Genomic DNA, 16,953 nt, shown 5'->3' on the forward strand with positions numbered 1-16,953 from the left:
CCAAGAGCTGGAGTGAGTTTCCCAAGCAGTGGGGGAGGGGCAAGAGCCCGAGCTCAGGTGGAAAGAAGGAGCGGGGCTGGGGGAGGATGCAGGGAAGTCAGTGGGTGGAGAACAGGAAATCTAGCCAATTGTGGATCCAGGATCAATCCATCCCTTGGGTGAGTCACTCCTTGAGATAAGCATCTCTCTGGGCCTCATCTTGTTCATTTACACGGGGGTGGGTGGGGGAAGTGTTGGATTTTTGACTTTTAAATTCTAGATTCCATTATTCTAAGCTTTTAAAATTTAGTGAGTCTGGGGGTTTTTTGTTTTGTTTTGTTTTTTGGCTGTGTCGGGTCTTAGTTGCGGCATACGGGATTTTTCGTTGTGGTGCGCGGGTTCAGTAGTTGTGGTGCGTGGGCTTAGTTGCCTCACGACATTTGGGGTCTTAGTTCCCCGACCAGGGATCGAACCCGCATCCCCTGCATTGGAAGGCGGATTCTTTTTTTTTTTTTAATTTATTTTTTGGCTGCATTGGGTCTTCGTTGTAGCTGTGCGCGGGCTCTCTCTAGTTGTGGCGAGCGGGGGCTACTCTTCCTTGCGGTGTGTGGGCTTCTCATTGTGGTGGCTTCTCTTGTTGTGGAGCACGGGGTCTAGGCACGCGGGCTTCGGTAGTTGTGGAACACAGGCTCAGTAGCTGTGGCTCGCAGGCTCTAGAGCGCGGGCTCAGTAGTTGTGGCTCACGGGCTTAGTTGCTCCACGGCATGTGGGATCTTCCCAGACCAGGGCTCGAATCCGTGTCCCCTGCACTGGCAGGCAGATTCTTAACCACTGTGCCACCAGGGAAGTCCGAGTCTGGGGTTTTATGATACTAAAATTCTGTATGAACATTTTCTATTCCTCAAATTCTCTGATTGTGAAATTCTGAGATAATACATTTGACCGCTCCTACGATGCTGTGAGTACAGTGGACTCCTTGGCCCTGTGGCCTCACGAGCCAGCTGGTCAAAGAGAGCTTGACCGCCTTTCAAAGCGGAGGTTATTTTGAGGGCTTTGTGCAGGGCTCATGGCAGCACATCCCGGGGCAGGAGCACTGGTGTGTCTGCTGAGGCACCACCTGGCCTTGGGTTTCGCTCTGTTCCAGAAGCCGCAGGCCTGTTGGACAGGCTTCAGAGAGTGGCAGGTGGCAGCAAGAGAAGGAGGCAGAGGGAAAGATCTGAGGGAGGAAGATGGCATTTCCCACTTGCCGCTCTGCCCCCAGCTCTTCGTAGGAAGGCGGGGAACGCTGTTTTGGAGGCTTGGGAAGGAGGAAGGTGCTCGCACTTAATCCCAGACCTGATGCGGAAGGTGTTTGCGGGTAGAACTTGGAGACCTTAGTTTTGGCTCCAGCTCTGTGACCTTGGGCAATCGCTGCCTCTCTCTGGGCCTGTTTCCTCCCTGGGGGCCCTTCCAGGTCTAGTTCAGCCTCCTGGAGGTGCCTCCTGGGTCTCTTCCCAGGGACTGTCAGTGAAAGGAAGCTAGATTAGCACTTTAAAATACTATTTTTGAGTGCCTACCTTGGGAAATATCGTACATTATTCACTCCTTCATTCATTCAACAAACATAGTTCCTCTAACCCAAACTTGTGCTAAGCACAGAAAAGAAAAATAAAGAAGAAAAGCCCCAGCTTTTGTTTCTCAAATTGCATTAATTAATAGTTCATTCATTCATTCAACGAAGTCCCAGTCCTGCCTCACAGTTTGCTATAGTTTGCAAGTTACTCGATTTATCTCTGTACCTTTTCCCTCGTCTGTAAAATTGGGATCAATCATTTCTGATTACCTCACAGAGCTGTTTTGAGAATCAAATTTATTTTTTTTTTAAAAAAGTAAGTGAACACTGTGAAAATGATCAACATTTATACCCATGCATGTTATTGTTATTATTTTGTCTTTTGTTATTGATTTCCGAGTGTGGACATTCTAGGTGATGTAAAGCATACAAAATGAGTAAGACCTGGTTAAGTCCCTCAAGTCCCTTAATATTTGGTTAAAATAGTCTCTGTCTCCTATTCTCTCTATTGCCAAAGGCAACTGCTTTCAACAACTGCAAATAAGGCCAGACTGTTTTTCCCCCAGCGATCTCAATCTATAGTTCAGTGAGCTGGTCATTAGGGCAGCACAGAGACATGAAATGCAAGGATGGCCCTTCCAATCAGCCGTGATCTTTTAAATCTCCTATCCTGGCCCCTATTTTATATCCCCAATGAAGTCCCAGGCTCACTGTTCCCTAATGCAACCTAACCTGACAGCAAACAGTTATCAGGATTTACTTAGTTCCAAGCACAGGGCTAGCTTCTAAGGACACGATGAACACAAAACAGTTCCTGTCCTCAAAGAATTTACTATTTACTAGAGACAACAGACTAATGGATTTCAAATCACAATACAGGGTAGTTAAGTGCTGCCGATAACTACCCTCCAAGTCCTACAGTTTTTCAGCCACTTTTTTATTTATTTATTTTTATTTTTGGCTGTGTTGGGTCTTCTTCGTTGCTGCACGCGGGCTTTCTCTAGTTGCGGTGAGCAGAGGCTGCTCTTTATTGTGGTGCGCAGGCTTCTCATTGTGGTGGTTTCTCTTGTTGAGGAGCACGGGCTTCAGTAGTTGTGGCACATGGGCTCAGTTGCTCCGCAGCATGTGGGATCTTCCCAGACTAGGGCTCGAACCCGTGTCCCCTGCGTTGGCAGGCGGACCCTTAACCACTGTGCCACCAGGGAAGTCCTGTTCAGCCACTTTTTGAACACCTGGAGTGAAAGAGACTTTACTGTCTTCCAAGCTATGCCTTTCTACCATGGGAAAGTTCTCATTCATTCATTCAACAAATCATTCTTGAACACCTTCTGAGTCAGGCACTGTGCTGGCACTGGGGATACAGGCAAGGTTCCTGTCCTTATGGAGTTAGAACCTGGTAAGAGAGACAAAGAATAAACAAAAAGCTAAGATATGATGTAATTTCAGGCAATGATAAAGGATATAAAGAAAAATTAAGCGGGGTAAACAGATAGAGGTGGGATGGGGAGGGGGAAATTATTTTAGAGAGGGTGGCAGGGAAGTCCTCTTGGAAAGGGTGACATTTGAGCAGAGACCTTCATGAAGTAAGGGAACAAACCATGTGAAGAAGGGCATGGCAAGCAGAGGACACAGCAAATGCAAAACCCTGAGCTGAATGATCTTAGCATGTTCAAGGCACAGCAGGGAGGCCACTGGAGCTGGAGCAGAGTGCCTGTGGGGAAGCAGGGGGTGCCGGTGTCATCACGCGTAGGTGGGGGTTAGATCGCGGATCACGCAGGGGCTGTGGGCCAACGTGAGGAGTTTGAGTTTTATTCTAGGTGATTGGGGAGATCATTGGGAGGTTTTAAAGCAGGGAGTGATGTGATCTAATTTCATTTACAGAGCATTTCCGCATGCATTCCCTCCTTGGAGGCTCCCCACAAGCTAAGACCAGCGAGAACTAGAATTCTCACGTTGCCGATGAGGAAACTGAGGCTCACATTGACTCAGTCGCTTGCCTGGGCTCCTATGATTAGTGACGGAGCTGGAACTAGCAAGCCCGTGTCTTCTGACTCCCAGTCTCTTATGCAGCAGCGCTTCGTCATATTCAGTTAGGAGTGAATGAAGTGATGAATCGAGCAGTCGATCGTGTTCCTTTCGGGGACCCCATCAGAGCCAGGGGCCCAGAGTCTGGGTTGAGTGTGCATGTTGCCATTCAGCCTGGGACCGGGGAGCTGCAGTGCCTTCCTAGAGTGTCCAGGGACCACAGTGTTGGTGTGTGTGTGTGTGTGTGTCCTCTCTCTGCCCAGGTGGATGAAGAAACCCCGATGTGGCGTCCCTGATCACCCGCACTTGAGCCGCAGGCGGAGAAACAAGCGCTATGCCCTGACAGGACAGAAGTGGCGGCAGAAGCACATCACCTACAGGTGCCTCAACTCCCTCTCCTCCTCCTTGGCTTTGGCTCCACCCTCACTCTGATTTTTCCCGGCCTGAGTTTCTGAGGCTCACACTGTAGGTGGGTCTGTGATCAGGGCCAGGCTCTGAGACCCCATGACTTTGTTCTCCTTGTAGCGTCCAGAGGATGCTACGTCTCCAGCTTCAGGTTTCTTTGGTCCTTTAGGGGCTCATGAGTTATGCTCTGTTCAGATTCCTAGAGTTTTTAGTTACGGGAAGTGGGGTATGTTCGGTAACTTTCACCTGGGATAAAGAACCATGGCTGAACCCATCCTCCCTATCGCTGCTTGCCAAACCCCACTCCCTCTGATCTGGATCCCTTCCCCACTTAGCCTGATTAATGGACTTCAGCTGAGATTCCCAGCACAGAGTTCCAGTTGTTTCTTAAGGAGCATAAAGAGCTGGGAACTGAATTGCAACAGTTGTCATCCCTTGACTGTCTGGGCAAAGCAGGATCAGGCTCCAAGTCAGCCCAGCGACCAAGGGCAGGGATGAAGGAACCCATCACAGCAGACGCAGACATCAGGATTCAGATGGGGTGGGGTCAGGGCCAGGCATAGGGCAGGCTCAGCTGGGCCCTGTTTTGTACCTCTCAAGTCTCTGATTCCATCTCAGGTGGATCCCTGGGTTCAGGAGTATGATCTGAGACAAAGATCCTTTGGGCTGAGCTAAGGACTCTCCTGCTCACAAGCTGTAGAGACCAGAACAGGATGTTTTCAGAAATCTGACAAGAGGAGGAAACTTAAGAAGAATCTGGGTTAGTAACTGCATAGACTTAGAGTCTCCTCAAGAGTAGAGTTAGAAGTGGCTTCTAACCCAATTCTAACCTTAACTTCTACCACGCAACCTCTCTGGGCTTCAGTTTCCTTACCTGTAGAATGGGTGAATAGTCTTTGCCCCAGGTGTTCATGGGGCAGAGCAGCAAGAAGTAGTGATGCTCCATCGTGGAGAACCATGCAATATGGATACAGTAACCTTACATAGTTAAACCTATAACTGATTTAATCACATACCACCCTATACCAGCTTCTACGTAGACAAACAGTAGTAGTTGGTGCCAAAGATTTTTTTACAGGATATTTGACTTAAACTCTCCACTGTTTAAGTGGGTTTTTAAAAAATATTTATTTATTTAATTTATTTATTTGGTTGTGCTGGGTCTTAGCTGCAGCTCGCGGGCTCCTTAGTTGCGGCAGGCAGACTCCTTAGTTGTGGCATGTGAACTCTTAGTTGCGACATGTGAGATCTAGTTCCCTGACCAAGGATCAAACCCGGGCACCCTGCATTGGAAGCATGGAGTCTTAACCACTGCACCGCCAGAAAAGTCCCTGTTTAAGTGTTTTTATAAATTTTATAAACATACATTTTTATGTATTCGGAGAAAAACTTAAAATTTAGGAAATGCCATGCACAACTTAATCTTTTTTCTACAAATTCAACACAAGCTTTTTCAGAGATCAAATATAAAAACACTAAGTAAAAAGGCAGGGGTGGGGACCCAGAGCCCTGCCCACCCAACCTCTTCCTCAACCCCTGAGGTACCTCAGCAGAATTCTAGGCCCACGTGGCCTCTGGTGTTCCTTTTAGCTCTGCTGGTCTCTGATTCTTGGTCTGTTCCTCCCTATCAATCCTCCCCTCTCTCACCAGCATTCACAACTACACCCCAAAGGTGGGTGAGTTAGACACGCGGAAAGCTATTCGCCAGGCTTTCGATGTGTGGCAGAAGGTGACCCCGCTGACCTTTGAAGAGGTGCCCTACCATGAAATCAAAAGTGACCGGAAGGAGGCCGACATCATGATCTTCTTTGCTTCTGGCTTCCATGGCGACAGCTCCCCGTTTGATGGCGAAGGGGGATTCCTGGCTCATGCCTACTTCCCTGGCCCAGGGATTGGTGGAGACACTCACTTTGATTCAGACGAGCCATGGACATTAGGAAATGCCAACCACGATGGTAAGGTCATGAGGGGACAGGGGGTTACTTGGCTGTCAGGGAAAGAAGCCTTGAGGAAGAGCTTGGAGGATACCACAGTTGAGTGTCCTGGTTTCTAGAGCTTCTTGTCCAAGGACTAAGACCCTAAGAGGGTGGGAACTGTGGTCTCTGATAATATTCAACAGTTGATCCATCAGGGCCAGGGCCAGGGAGATGGGTCAGATCACTTAGTAAATGGTCTAATTGGACTGAGTTAGGAGGAAAGTCTAGGCCATGAATAAGACGGTAAAGTAATGGATCAGAGGCTGGAGGAAAAGGTTAAAAGGCTTAAGGCTGAAAGTGGTAGGCTGTGGCCTGACTGATGAGGGCTTCAAAGGCCGTGCTGTGGGAAAACATGACAGACTCTCTCCCTTATGTCAACCTCACAAGTGCATAATAGGCCCCGTAATTACTCTAGCATCCTGTCTGCAGTAATCGTAACAATGCTCCTCAGGTTGCAGGAGTTCTTCATCAGTGCTTACCTGCAAGGCAACCGCTTAGTAAGTAGGCAACTGCACATCATTATGCCCTTTTTTAAGATGAAGAGTTTGAGGCTCAGATGGCATAGCTGGTAGGCAGCAGTGCCAGGGCTCAGACTGTAGTTCAACCACTGGCCACGTGATGAGGGGCGCATCATTCACCCTCAGTCCCCTCATCTGTCAGATGAGGGGCTGGATTAGGTGACTTCTAAAGGCCCTTCCGACTCTAATGGAACATGATGCACGTGTTTGAACATTTAAAAAAGACACAGTCTCTGCCCTTTGGAAGTCCAGAGTCGAGTCGGGGAGACAGATGTATACATAAGTCACCCTGTCGCAAGGCAGACTGTACTGAAGGATGCAGCAGAAGTACCAAGAAAATGCAGTAGGACTCTGGAGGAAAGAGGGACAGAGGATTCGATTCAATTCTATTTTAGATTATAATAGATTAGAATTAGTATGTTAATATTCTAAGGCCCATGTCAAGTGTTTTCCACATACTGTATAATATGTATATGTTATTATCATCCCCATTTTACAGATAGGTAAACTGAGGTGTAGAGAAACAGTAAGTAACCTACTAAGGTCCCACAGTTGGTGAATGGGGAAATACGTTTTCAAACCCGGACATGATGATTCCAGAGCCCATACTCTTTGCTACCATGCTGTTTCCATGGCTCTCCAACTGCAGGGCACATCAGAATCACCTAGAAACCTTTTTTAAGAATTCAGATTCCAGGCTCCAGGCCCCTAACCTCTTGCTATTCTGATTCTCTGGTTCTGGGTTCAGGCCTGGGAATCTGCACATGGTCTCATAAATTCCCCAAGTGCTTCTGAGGCAGGCGTCCATTACCTTGAGAAACACTGTCTTAATCCCCAGAGTTTCCCTAACTTGCCTGATCATAAGAATCAACCAGGTTCTTGTTATAAACATGGATTCCCAGGCCCTTGCCCTGGAAATTCCAATTCTTAAGCTTAGGCAAGTTGGGGAAACACTAGGCCTTCTTTTTCCTTGGAGATGCTTCAGGCTGAGAGCAGACTTTAAAGGCCCATTTCCTCTGAGGCTGTGTCTGCTGTCTGTAGGTGGGGACTGCCTCCTTAAAAGCATTTCATATCATTGCATGGATCAGGGATCACGACTCTTGTCCTGTCTGTCAAAGGGTGGTTCAGGAGGTGATGTGGCCAAGGCTCAGCCTAGGCAAAGTTATGAAACTGCTACATTTCTCTTTGTCCCCCACCCTCTTCTTTGGTCTTCTTTCCTATCTAGCTCCATTTCCTCAGCCCAGGAATCCTCTCCCTTATGTCTTGGATGTGTTTCCTGGTTTTCTGAACACCTATTCTTTATCTTGTTCTTATTCTTGGATCAGTGTCAACCAATGGTTGTCTGTGCTAACTGATAAAGCGTGAGGAGAGGAGAACTAACATTTTTGAGCCACTGTTATGTGCCAGGCACTGTTAGCTGATAACAGTCATAGCCCTGATAGAGATACATGAATTATTAAGGACATTCCTCCTCTACCCTGCCTTTCCCAGCCCTGGGTGTGCACTTCCCACAACTGCTCCTTGCTGGTGGAGACCTTGGACCAGTCTCAAATTCCTGAGAACTTCTGGTGGTGTGTGTGGGAAGGAGCTGGGACCTGTGGATGGGCTCCATCCCAGCACCCTCTCATCTGTTCCACCCCATCCTGATGAATGACCAAGAATTCGGATAGAAATTCCAAGATAGCTAATGTCTTCTTTGGACAAGAGTCAGGACTTCAGAAAAAAAAAAAGAAAAAGAAAAAAAAGAGTCAGGACTTTGCTCTGGAAAACCAAGCAGAACTATCCAGTTGCAGCTCATAACCCCAGCAATAGACTGCTAGGAACCGGAAGGCAGCCATTGCCATAGGACGGCCTTTGGAAGGAGAGGAAAGGAACCAAGATTGATTGAGCACCTATATGTTATCTCGTTTAATTTCCACATAAACTCAGCGAGGGCGTGAGCGCAGCCTCCCGGGAATTTTTTGTTTATTAGCTTTCTTCTCTATTCTAAATTTCCATTACAGAAAATTTTAAACTTACCAAGTAGGGAGAATGATAATGTGAACGCCCCCAGGCACCCATCACCCTGCTTCAGCAGTTATCAACATTACGTCAGTGCTGTTTCATCTACCCTCCCCGACCCCCTTTGTTTTTTGGTGACGTATTTTAAGGAAAATCTCAGGTCTCACCTCTAAATACTCTATTACATACCTCTAACAGATTATCTTTAACACAACCACAAAATCATGACCAACCCGACAAAATTAGCAATAATTTCTTAAAATCCAATACCCAGTGTTCATTTTCCCAAATTACCTCAAAAATGTCTTGAACGGTTGTTTGCTTGCAACAGGATCCAAAGAGCATCCACACATCATTCGTCTCTTAAGGCCCTTTTCGTTTACAGCAGTCACCTTGCTTCTCTTTTCTCCCTATATCTGTTGAAGAAATTAGTTATCTATTTTATATATAGCAGTGTGTATATGTCGATCCCAATCTTCCAATTTATCCCTCGCCCCTTCTTACCGCATGGTAACCATAAGTTCATTTTCTACATCTATAACTATGTCTGTTTTGTAGATAAGTTCATTTGTACCCTTTTTCTTAGATTCCACATATAAGCAATATCATATGGCATTTGCCTTTCTCTGTCTGACTTAGGTTCACTTTTACCATGTCTCTCTTCCCCATGTAGCCTGAGTAGATCTACAGGCCTGACTGGATTGACCTTTTTGGCGAGGATCCTTCCCAGGTGGTGCTGGTCCCCCCCCCCCCGTTGCATCACGTTAGGAAGCACGTGTGACACAGGCCGTCCCCCTCTTAGCGACGTGAAGTTTGAGCAGTTGCTTCAGGTGTGTCAGCCTGACCCAACCACTATAAAATTCCCGCGGGGGACTTTATTTTAAAAAGGTTGCCTAAGCCCTAACTGCAAACTCCTGAATCAGAATCCCCTCCACCTGTGTGTTGAAAAGGCTCTCCTGGAGAACCACTAGAATGTAAAGGGGATTCTGATTCTCCACTTCTTTGGAGTCTGTGCGAAGGGCGATCTGGCCCACCACACCTTTAAGCTGATTTCGGGGAGCCTCCCAGGCACCCTGTATCCTCATCCCTTTCCAATGGGTCAAGCAGTGAAGTCAGCAGAATTCACTAAGCTCTGCTGGGGAGGGAGCCCAGCCCTGGGGAAGGTGACAAGACGGGAAGCGTCATGGGGACCAGCCCTTCGGAGGGGACAGTCTTTCCGCAGTTACTACAGTGGTTCCTCCCCACCCTGGGAGCTAGACTGGGCAGGGTGGTGAGGAAAGGAAAGTTCTGAGTGGTTGAGACGTTCACACAGTAAGTGGCAGAAGAACAGAGAAGAAAGCCAACAAACAAAAATTCCCGGGAGGCTGCATCACGCCCTCGCTGAGTTTATGTGGAAATTAAACGAGATAATGTATAGGTGCTCAATCAATCTTGGTTCCTTTGCTGTCCTTCCAAAAACCATCCTAGGGCAATGGCTGCGTCCCAGCTCCTAGCAATCTATTGCTGGGGTTATGAACTGCGTCTGGATAGTTCATGCTTGGTTTTCCAGAGCAAAGTCCTGACTCTCATCCAAAGAAGACATTACTTGTGTCAAACCCAGGACTCTGAATTTTTAACAATCACTCCAGTTGGTTCTGCTGCAGATGGTCCAAAGACAACACCTGGAAAAAATACTGAACATTTGGCACTGTTCCATCCTGGCTTGTCCAGCACAGAGCTTTCCCTCAAGGAGCTCATAGTCCTGGAGCAGAAGACAGTGTGTGCTCCTGGCTATGATGTAGGGTGGAAAGTGGTCAGGGCCATAAAGATGATACAGATACACTGCTGGGAAAGTGTATAGGAGGAAGCAGTCATTGCTGGTTAGGGAAATCAAGGAAGGCTCCCTGGAGGATGTGGCATTCAGCTGAACTTTGAAGGAGTAAGGTTATTCCAGGTAGAGGGGACAGCATTGGCAAAAGAATAGAGGCAAAAGGAAATGTTGTAACCTTTGGGAGGGTTTCAGGAGTCAATGAGATGGGACTCACCAAAGATGGAGGTCCCAAGAGAAGGAAATGAAGCAGAGACAAGATACACTGGAGTAGCCAAGTAGACTGTTGGGAGCTTGCTAGGAAGCCCAAGGACTTGAGCTCCCAGCTCAAGGGAACTCTCCCTGTTGAGGATGCTGGTCCTTCATACATAGCTTAACGTGAACTTGCTAATTAACCGTGATAGTTCTGTGCCTGGAGGTGGTGTGAGTGCTTTCTGTACCTTGCCTCATTAATCTTCACCCCATTCTTATGACGAAGGTACCATTAATCCCTTTATTTTACAGAGGAAGAGATTTAAAATGTCACACTGCTAGGACATGGCAGAGCCGGGAGTCACGGCAGTCAGACCCCCAGGGACTACACTTCTGACCACTCTGCTTCTCTGCCTTTCATCCTCTTGGGTGGTGAAGCCCTTACCAGCCTCCTGCCCATAAAGCATGTGGGTCTTCTCCATCCCTCTGCTTTTTCTGGAGTTCTCCTGCCCCTCCACACTCTCCTTCCATCTCCCCAGAGCAGCCCCCACTTAACAGGTCTCTTGGGTTTCTGTGCAGTAGGATGCCAGCTCCCCAGCTCTCCTCTCTCTGCCTTTTGGTCCCTGGAACAAACCCACAGACCCCTTTCCTTCAAGGGCTTACTCCTGTTCTCTGCAGAGACCCAGCACAGAGGCTTACAGAGTAATAGACACAGGCTGAGGACAAAGGTTTAGAGTCTAGCCAGGCGCTCAGAGCCCTGCTCCCTGGTTCTCAGCTGAAATCCCTGCGGATGCTCCCTGAGGAAGAGCCTAGTCAGGAGACAGAGGCCCAAACAGCTTGTCCCGGGTCACAGAACGGGCCAGGAGCAGAGCCAGGACCGGACCCCAGGAAGCAGGGCTCTCTTCCATTGGCGCGAGCAGCCACCTTTGTTTGGGATGGAGCTCAGAGATGAGCTCACCCTTCCCCGCTGCCAGAGGGGCCAGGACCTGAGGAAGGAACTGGGGGAGGCCTGGCCTCCTCATGCCAGCCTGCCCTGCCCCAGCAGAAGGCCAGCCCCAGGCTCTTGGCCAAACTTCCCCTGATCTTGGCCATCCACCCTTCGCTGAAGGTACTGGTGGTGTCCGTGGAGCGGCCGGCATGCATGTGTGTGTGACTGAGTCTGCCCCATAGGGCTATTCTCTCTTCCCAAGACCTTAGCCAGGAAGGCCAGACACAATCCCCAGGCTCATCTGACCCTCGTGGGGCCCTCAGCCGGGCTGGGGTACGGCAGCTTGGCCAGTGCCACTGGGGCCAGAGTGAGCACTAGGACTCCTGACCACCTCCTGGGCTCTTGGCAGCCTCGCCTGCACTTCAAGGTGGCAGGACTGGACTGTGACATGCATTAGCGCTGGGCAACAGAGGCAGGGCTCAAGGGACATTCAAATGCCACAGGTCAAGGCAAGCAGGAGTCTATAACTGGACATAATATGAGTCAGGACTGTTGATTCGACGGCCTGCTCAACTCCCTGCCCCTTGCATTTCTTCCCCAAAGCCAGGGCTGCTTAATCCCCTCAAAGTCAGGCCTTGCCCTGTCCCAGGCCTGACCCAGAAGTTCAGGGGAGTTGGCTTTAAGAGGATCCGGTTGCTGGGACCCCAAGTGCCTCGTGCTTCCTTTCTGGTCAACGGGCTTGTTCCAGGGACCAAGCTCCTGTCTTATGCATGGTGACAACAGCTGCCATGCAGCATCATGCCCTTTACACATCTTATCCTATCCGGTCCTCACACAACCCTCTGAAGTAGGTACGACCTCCGCGTTCTACAAATAAGGAAATTGGGGCTCAGAGGGTAGACCTTCTGACCGAATTCACAAAGCTCACTGGGGTAGAGCTGGAAATGAACGAGACCTGTCCTATTCAGGGGCCCAGGCTCACGACCACTCTGCTGCGTTGCTGCCTCAGCTTCACCCTCGGGATCCCGTGTCCCACTTTCAGTACCTGGACCTTTCGTTTTCACTCGCATTTGAATCCCTGCGTTGATCTTGGCCATAGCTCAGTCCTTTCAGGACCGAGAGCTGCTGCACGACCAAGGCTCCGCCTGCCCCCGAGTCTCTGAAGATGACCGCCAGCCTGCCGCCCCCAGGACTCCCCTCTGCCCGTCACAGAGCCTGCCTGCCTTAGCTCAGGCTCTTTTCATCTCTCACCGGGACCCTCATACTGGCTTCCAGACCAACCCCACTGATCCCCCTGCCTCTGGTCTCATCACCCCCTAATCCTTCCTCCAACTGCAGCCAGAGTGATTTCATCATGTCACCACCAGCCCCCCCGTCCCCGACACCAACCTGCTTAAACCCCCCACTGGCCAAGAAGCCAATCCAAATTCCTTTGCATGGCATCACAAGCCCTGCGTGCCAGCCTGGCTGACCTCATCTCCCTCTGGCCCTCCCCTCCTGCTTTGTTCCGGAGCCAAGTGGAATGAAACTGCTTGTCCCTGGACGTTGTTCATAGCATTCTCTCAGCCAGCAATGCCACCTCCGCCCCTCTCCCTCTCCTTCCCACTGAATCCATTCTGCTGACCAACTTCTTATCTTTCTAGACTCACCTTAAGCCTCACCTTCATGAAGCTTTCCCTGAACATCTTCCTTCAAGCGTAAATGACTCCTCCCTCCTCGGAATCCTCACTCGACCCTTATAGACAGCTGTAGAAGCACCTGGAACACTAATTTCACTTATTTTGTTTCTCTGTCCCTATCCACCACTATATGGAGTGTTCTGGAAGGTAGGGGTGTGTATGTCCCAGTGTCCGGGACAGGGCCTGGCACAAAGCTTATACTAGGTGTTTGCTGAAGTAATGGATTGACTGACTGACTGACTGACACCTGAGTGGGTGCCCTGGGCACCTCCCCATCTCCCCCTCCACAGGGAATGACCTCTTCCTGGTGGCTGTGCATGAGCTGGGCCACGCGCTGGGACTGGAGCACTCCAACGACCCCAGCGCCATCATGGCACCCTTCTACCAGTACATGGAGACACACAACTTCAAGCTGCCTCAGGATGATCTCCAGGGCATCCAGAAGATCTACGGTGTGTGGCAGGGGAGAGGGGCCACCGTTCCTTCCTTGGGCTGGGCCATGACCGCCTGCCTGTCGGGGCAGAGGGTTGGGGGGCGGCTGGGGACCTGGGCCTCTGACTGCTGTCTGCAAGGCTCCTCCCCCACCCCCCTCCTTCCCTGCACACTTGGGAAACCTAGGGGAGGGTCTGAGCTGCAACTGGGAGGGACAAAAGTGAACAGAGAGCCTCCCACTCCCCCTACTCTACCCGCCTCCCCCCTCCCCCACCTCCCTCTCACCTCCTGTAGTTCCCTCTCAAGGGGTCCCACCTCTAGCCAAGAGAGTCACCCATCTGCCCAAGTAATGGTGATACAATAGGATAAGTATTATTACCAGAGCTTTTTTCTTAAACAAGAAAAAGACAAACTAGGCTGATATCTTGATAAGATTTGAGGGGCCTGCTACCATGCCACCCCATTCTCTGTTCACACTGGTGTGGGAAGTTCTTGTTCTCGTCAAGTCGGTGGAGATGGGAAGACCAGTTTATTACAGCAAACGCATGTCCACATGGCACGGCCCCTACAGCCCCCAGGCTGTGGAGTACGGGAGGAGGGCTCTTCTTGGAGGCCCTGAGGACCTCACAGAGGAGGTCGCGCCCCACCCAAAGCCTGGAGGATGGGCAGGATCTCCACAGGTGAGGCAGCAGAGGACTGGACAGGTAGTGGGGACTAGGAGGTCTTTTGAAAATAAAATGGACGCTATTTGCTGATAGATTAGACACAGGGGTGAGGTTTCTGGCTTTTGTAACTGTGGAGCAATAGATTGACCTCTGTAGCTCAGAGATGTGGGCTGGAATATTGATCTGGGATCTTTGGTGTTCAATACGGTAGCCACTAGCCACATGTGGCTATTTAAATTTCTATTAATTAGAATTAAATAAAATTAAAACTTCAGTTCTTCTGCCGCACTAATAACTAGTCTCTCATTGCAAGTGCTCAATAGCCACACGTGGCTAAAGGCTTCTGTATGGGACAGTGCAGATATATAGGACATGTATGTCATCACAGAACGTTCTATGGGACAGCTTGAACAGAGGTCTTTAAAGCCATGAACCTGGAAGAGATCCCTTCGGGTAGTGATTCTCAACTTGGCAGTGCATTGGAATCACCTTGGGATTTCAATTTAAAAAAATACTGGGGCTTCCCTGGTGGCGCAGTGGTTGAGAGTCCGCCTGCCGATGCAGGGGACACGGGTTCGTGCCCCGGTCCGGGAAGACCCCACATGCCGCGGAGCGGCTGGGCCCGTGAGCCATGGCCGCTGAGCCTGCGCGTCCGGAGCCTGTGCTCCACAACGGGAGAGGCCACAGCAGTGAGAGGCCCGCGTACAGCAAAAAAAACAAAACAAAACTGATACCCAGCCTTCACCCCCAGAAATTTGGTTTTAATTGGTCTGGGGTGACTTCTGAACATCAGGAGGTTTTAAAAGTTCCCCAGGTGATCCTAATATGCAGCCCAAGTTGAGAAGCACTGACCTAGGACCAAAATAGAGAGAGAAAGACAGAGAGAGAGACAGAGACAGACAGACAGACAGAGAAGGGGAAGGGAGGGGAGAGGAGAGGACACAGGGGCATGCCGACCTTTAGAGCAGGGTGGATGAGGAAAGGCCGCCAGCAAAGCAGGCTGAGAAGGAACAGTACACGAGGTAGGAGGAAAACCAAGAGTGCAGGGTTCTGGAAAAGAGAGAAGAGTGTTTCAAGGAAAGTGTTTGTATGATCTTGCTACTCAAAGTGTGGGCCTCAGACCAGTAACTCTGGCATCACCTGAGAGCTTGAAGAAACACAGAATCGAAGGCCCCACCCCAGACCCTCTGAGTCACAATCTGCATTTTATCAAGATCCCTGAATGATCCATATGGACATCAAAGTTTGGGTCAAGTAATGTTGGATTTGGCAACATGGAGGTCATTGGTGATCTTGACAGCAGTTTCAGTGGGTGACGAGGCAGAGGCCATGCTGGAGCAGGATAAAGAATGGGGGGAGCAGACAGAGAGGGTAGGGGACACTGAGCCTAAGAAGGGACATGTCCTCTCTCGTAACAGGAGAGAAGAAAGAGATGATACCAGATTTGGGGGTGGAAAGATGGGAGTTCCCATTTAACGGCTCTTTTCATGGATTTTGTCAAAGACTGGGGGAGTAAACAATGGGAGAGGGGGGACTGGAGGCTGGAGTGTGACAGGCTTGTCTCAGAGCTGCCCGGGTGAGGATGAGGCAATGGCAGCGGGGGCAGGGCACGCCTGGCCCTTCTCTAAGATGCAGCCCCTCTCTCCAGGACCCCCCGCGGAGCCCCTGGAGCCCACAAGGCCCCTCCCCACACTCCCCGTCCGCAGGATCCACTCACCGTCTGAGAGGAAGCATGAGCGCCAGCCCAGGCCCCCTCGGCCACCCCTGGGGGACCGGCCAGCCACACCAGGCGCCAAACCCAACATCTGTGACGGCAACTTCAACACGGTGGCCCTCTTCCGGGGCGAGATGTTTGTGTTTAAGGTAGGACCTCGGGGCTCCCCTCCCACTCCTTCCCCCACCTGGGGCGGGAGAGAGCTGCTGCTCTGGGATTAGGCCTGCTGTGGGGCCTGGAGGGGAGCTAGCCCAGCGGCCAGGCCATGAGGTCTCTTCCTGGTGCTGCTGGGTGAATGGACTTCTTTCCAAGAGGGAGGCGGGAAGTGGTGACCCTGCCCCTTCCTGAGGGTTAACGCTGGGGGGAAAGTGCTGGAGACCGGCCTCCACTCTGTGACTCTGAGCAAGTCACCTCCCTTGTCTGGACCTCAGTTTCTCCATCTGAGGGCTGGGAGGGTCATTTCTCTAATGAAGGGTGTGTGCAGATCAAAGGAGTCATGGCTGTGAAGACGTTGGCTTGGAGTAGGGGCTGGCACAGCAGTGGCTGCATCTGTCTCCGGATCCTGCCAGGGCTGGTTCAGAGGACCGCCTGACAGGAAGCTGGCCAGGCTACATCTTGTCCCCTGGTCTGTTCCTGTCCCTCTAGCCATGGGTTGCAGGGTGGCAGCCTGCTCAGTGTGTTGCAGTTGGGTTCTCAGGGAAGCAGGCTCTGGGACAGTGTTTGGGATGCAAGATTTTGACCAGGGAGCACCTCTGGGATCCACATCTGTGGGAAGGAGGGGAGGGAAGCACGATGGGGCCGGAGAAGATAAGCAGCAACTAGATCCACTGCAGACCCGGCCATGCCCACAGCGAGTTCCAGAACTAGAATGGCCCGTCAGAGTTGTCCCATGTTGGGCCCCAAAAGGCTGGAACTTTATTCAGTCAATGGGTGAGGGGGGGGCATGACCTTGGGGGAGCTCTCTGGAGCTAGGCCATCCCCAGCGAGGTTGACAGTTGAAAACTGCCTGCTGACCACACTCCCGGCCAACAGCACAAGAGGCCCTCCGCTGACAGCGTGTCTCTGTCACACTGGCTGGCT

General features: G+C 50.6%; 1 protein-coding gene across 1 annotated transcript in view; it reads left to right on the forward strand.

Annotated features, from left to right (window-relative positions):
- MMP24 (matrix metallopeptidase 24) overlaps nt 1-16,953 on the forward strand; it is a 36,917-nt gene that overhangs the window by 13,157 nt on the left and 6,807 nt on the right. Inside the window, exons 3-6 of the mRNA XM_089895429.1 lie at nt 3,820-3,936; nt 5,612-5,916; nt 13,353-13,514; nt 15,808-16,022. Of these exons, the coding sequence (XP_089751555.1) occupies nt 3,820-3,936; nt 5,612-5,916; nt 13,353-13,514; nt 15,808-16,022 (799 nt within the window). The remainder of the gene's footprint in view (nt 1-3,819; nt 3,937-5,611; nt 5,917-13,352; nt 13,515-15,807; nt 16,023-16,953) is intronic.

This window comes from Delphinapterus leucas, chromosome 15 (genome assembly GCF_059928025.1).
Source record: "Delphinapterus leucas isolate spDelLeu-1000000601 "Yukka" chromosome 15, BTC_Dleu_Yukka2, whole genome shotgun sequence".
In the NCBI taxonomy this organism is placed as follows: domain Eukaryota; kingdom Metazoa; phylum Chordata; class Mammalia; order Artiodactyla; family Monodontidae; genus Delphinapterus; species Delphinapterus leucas.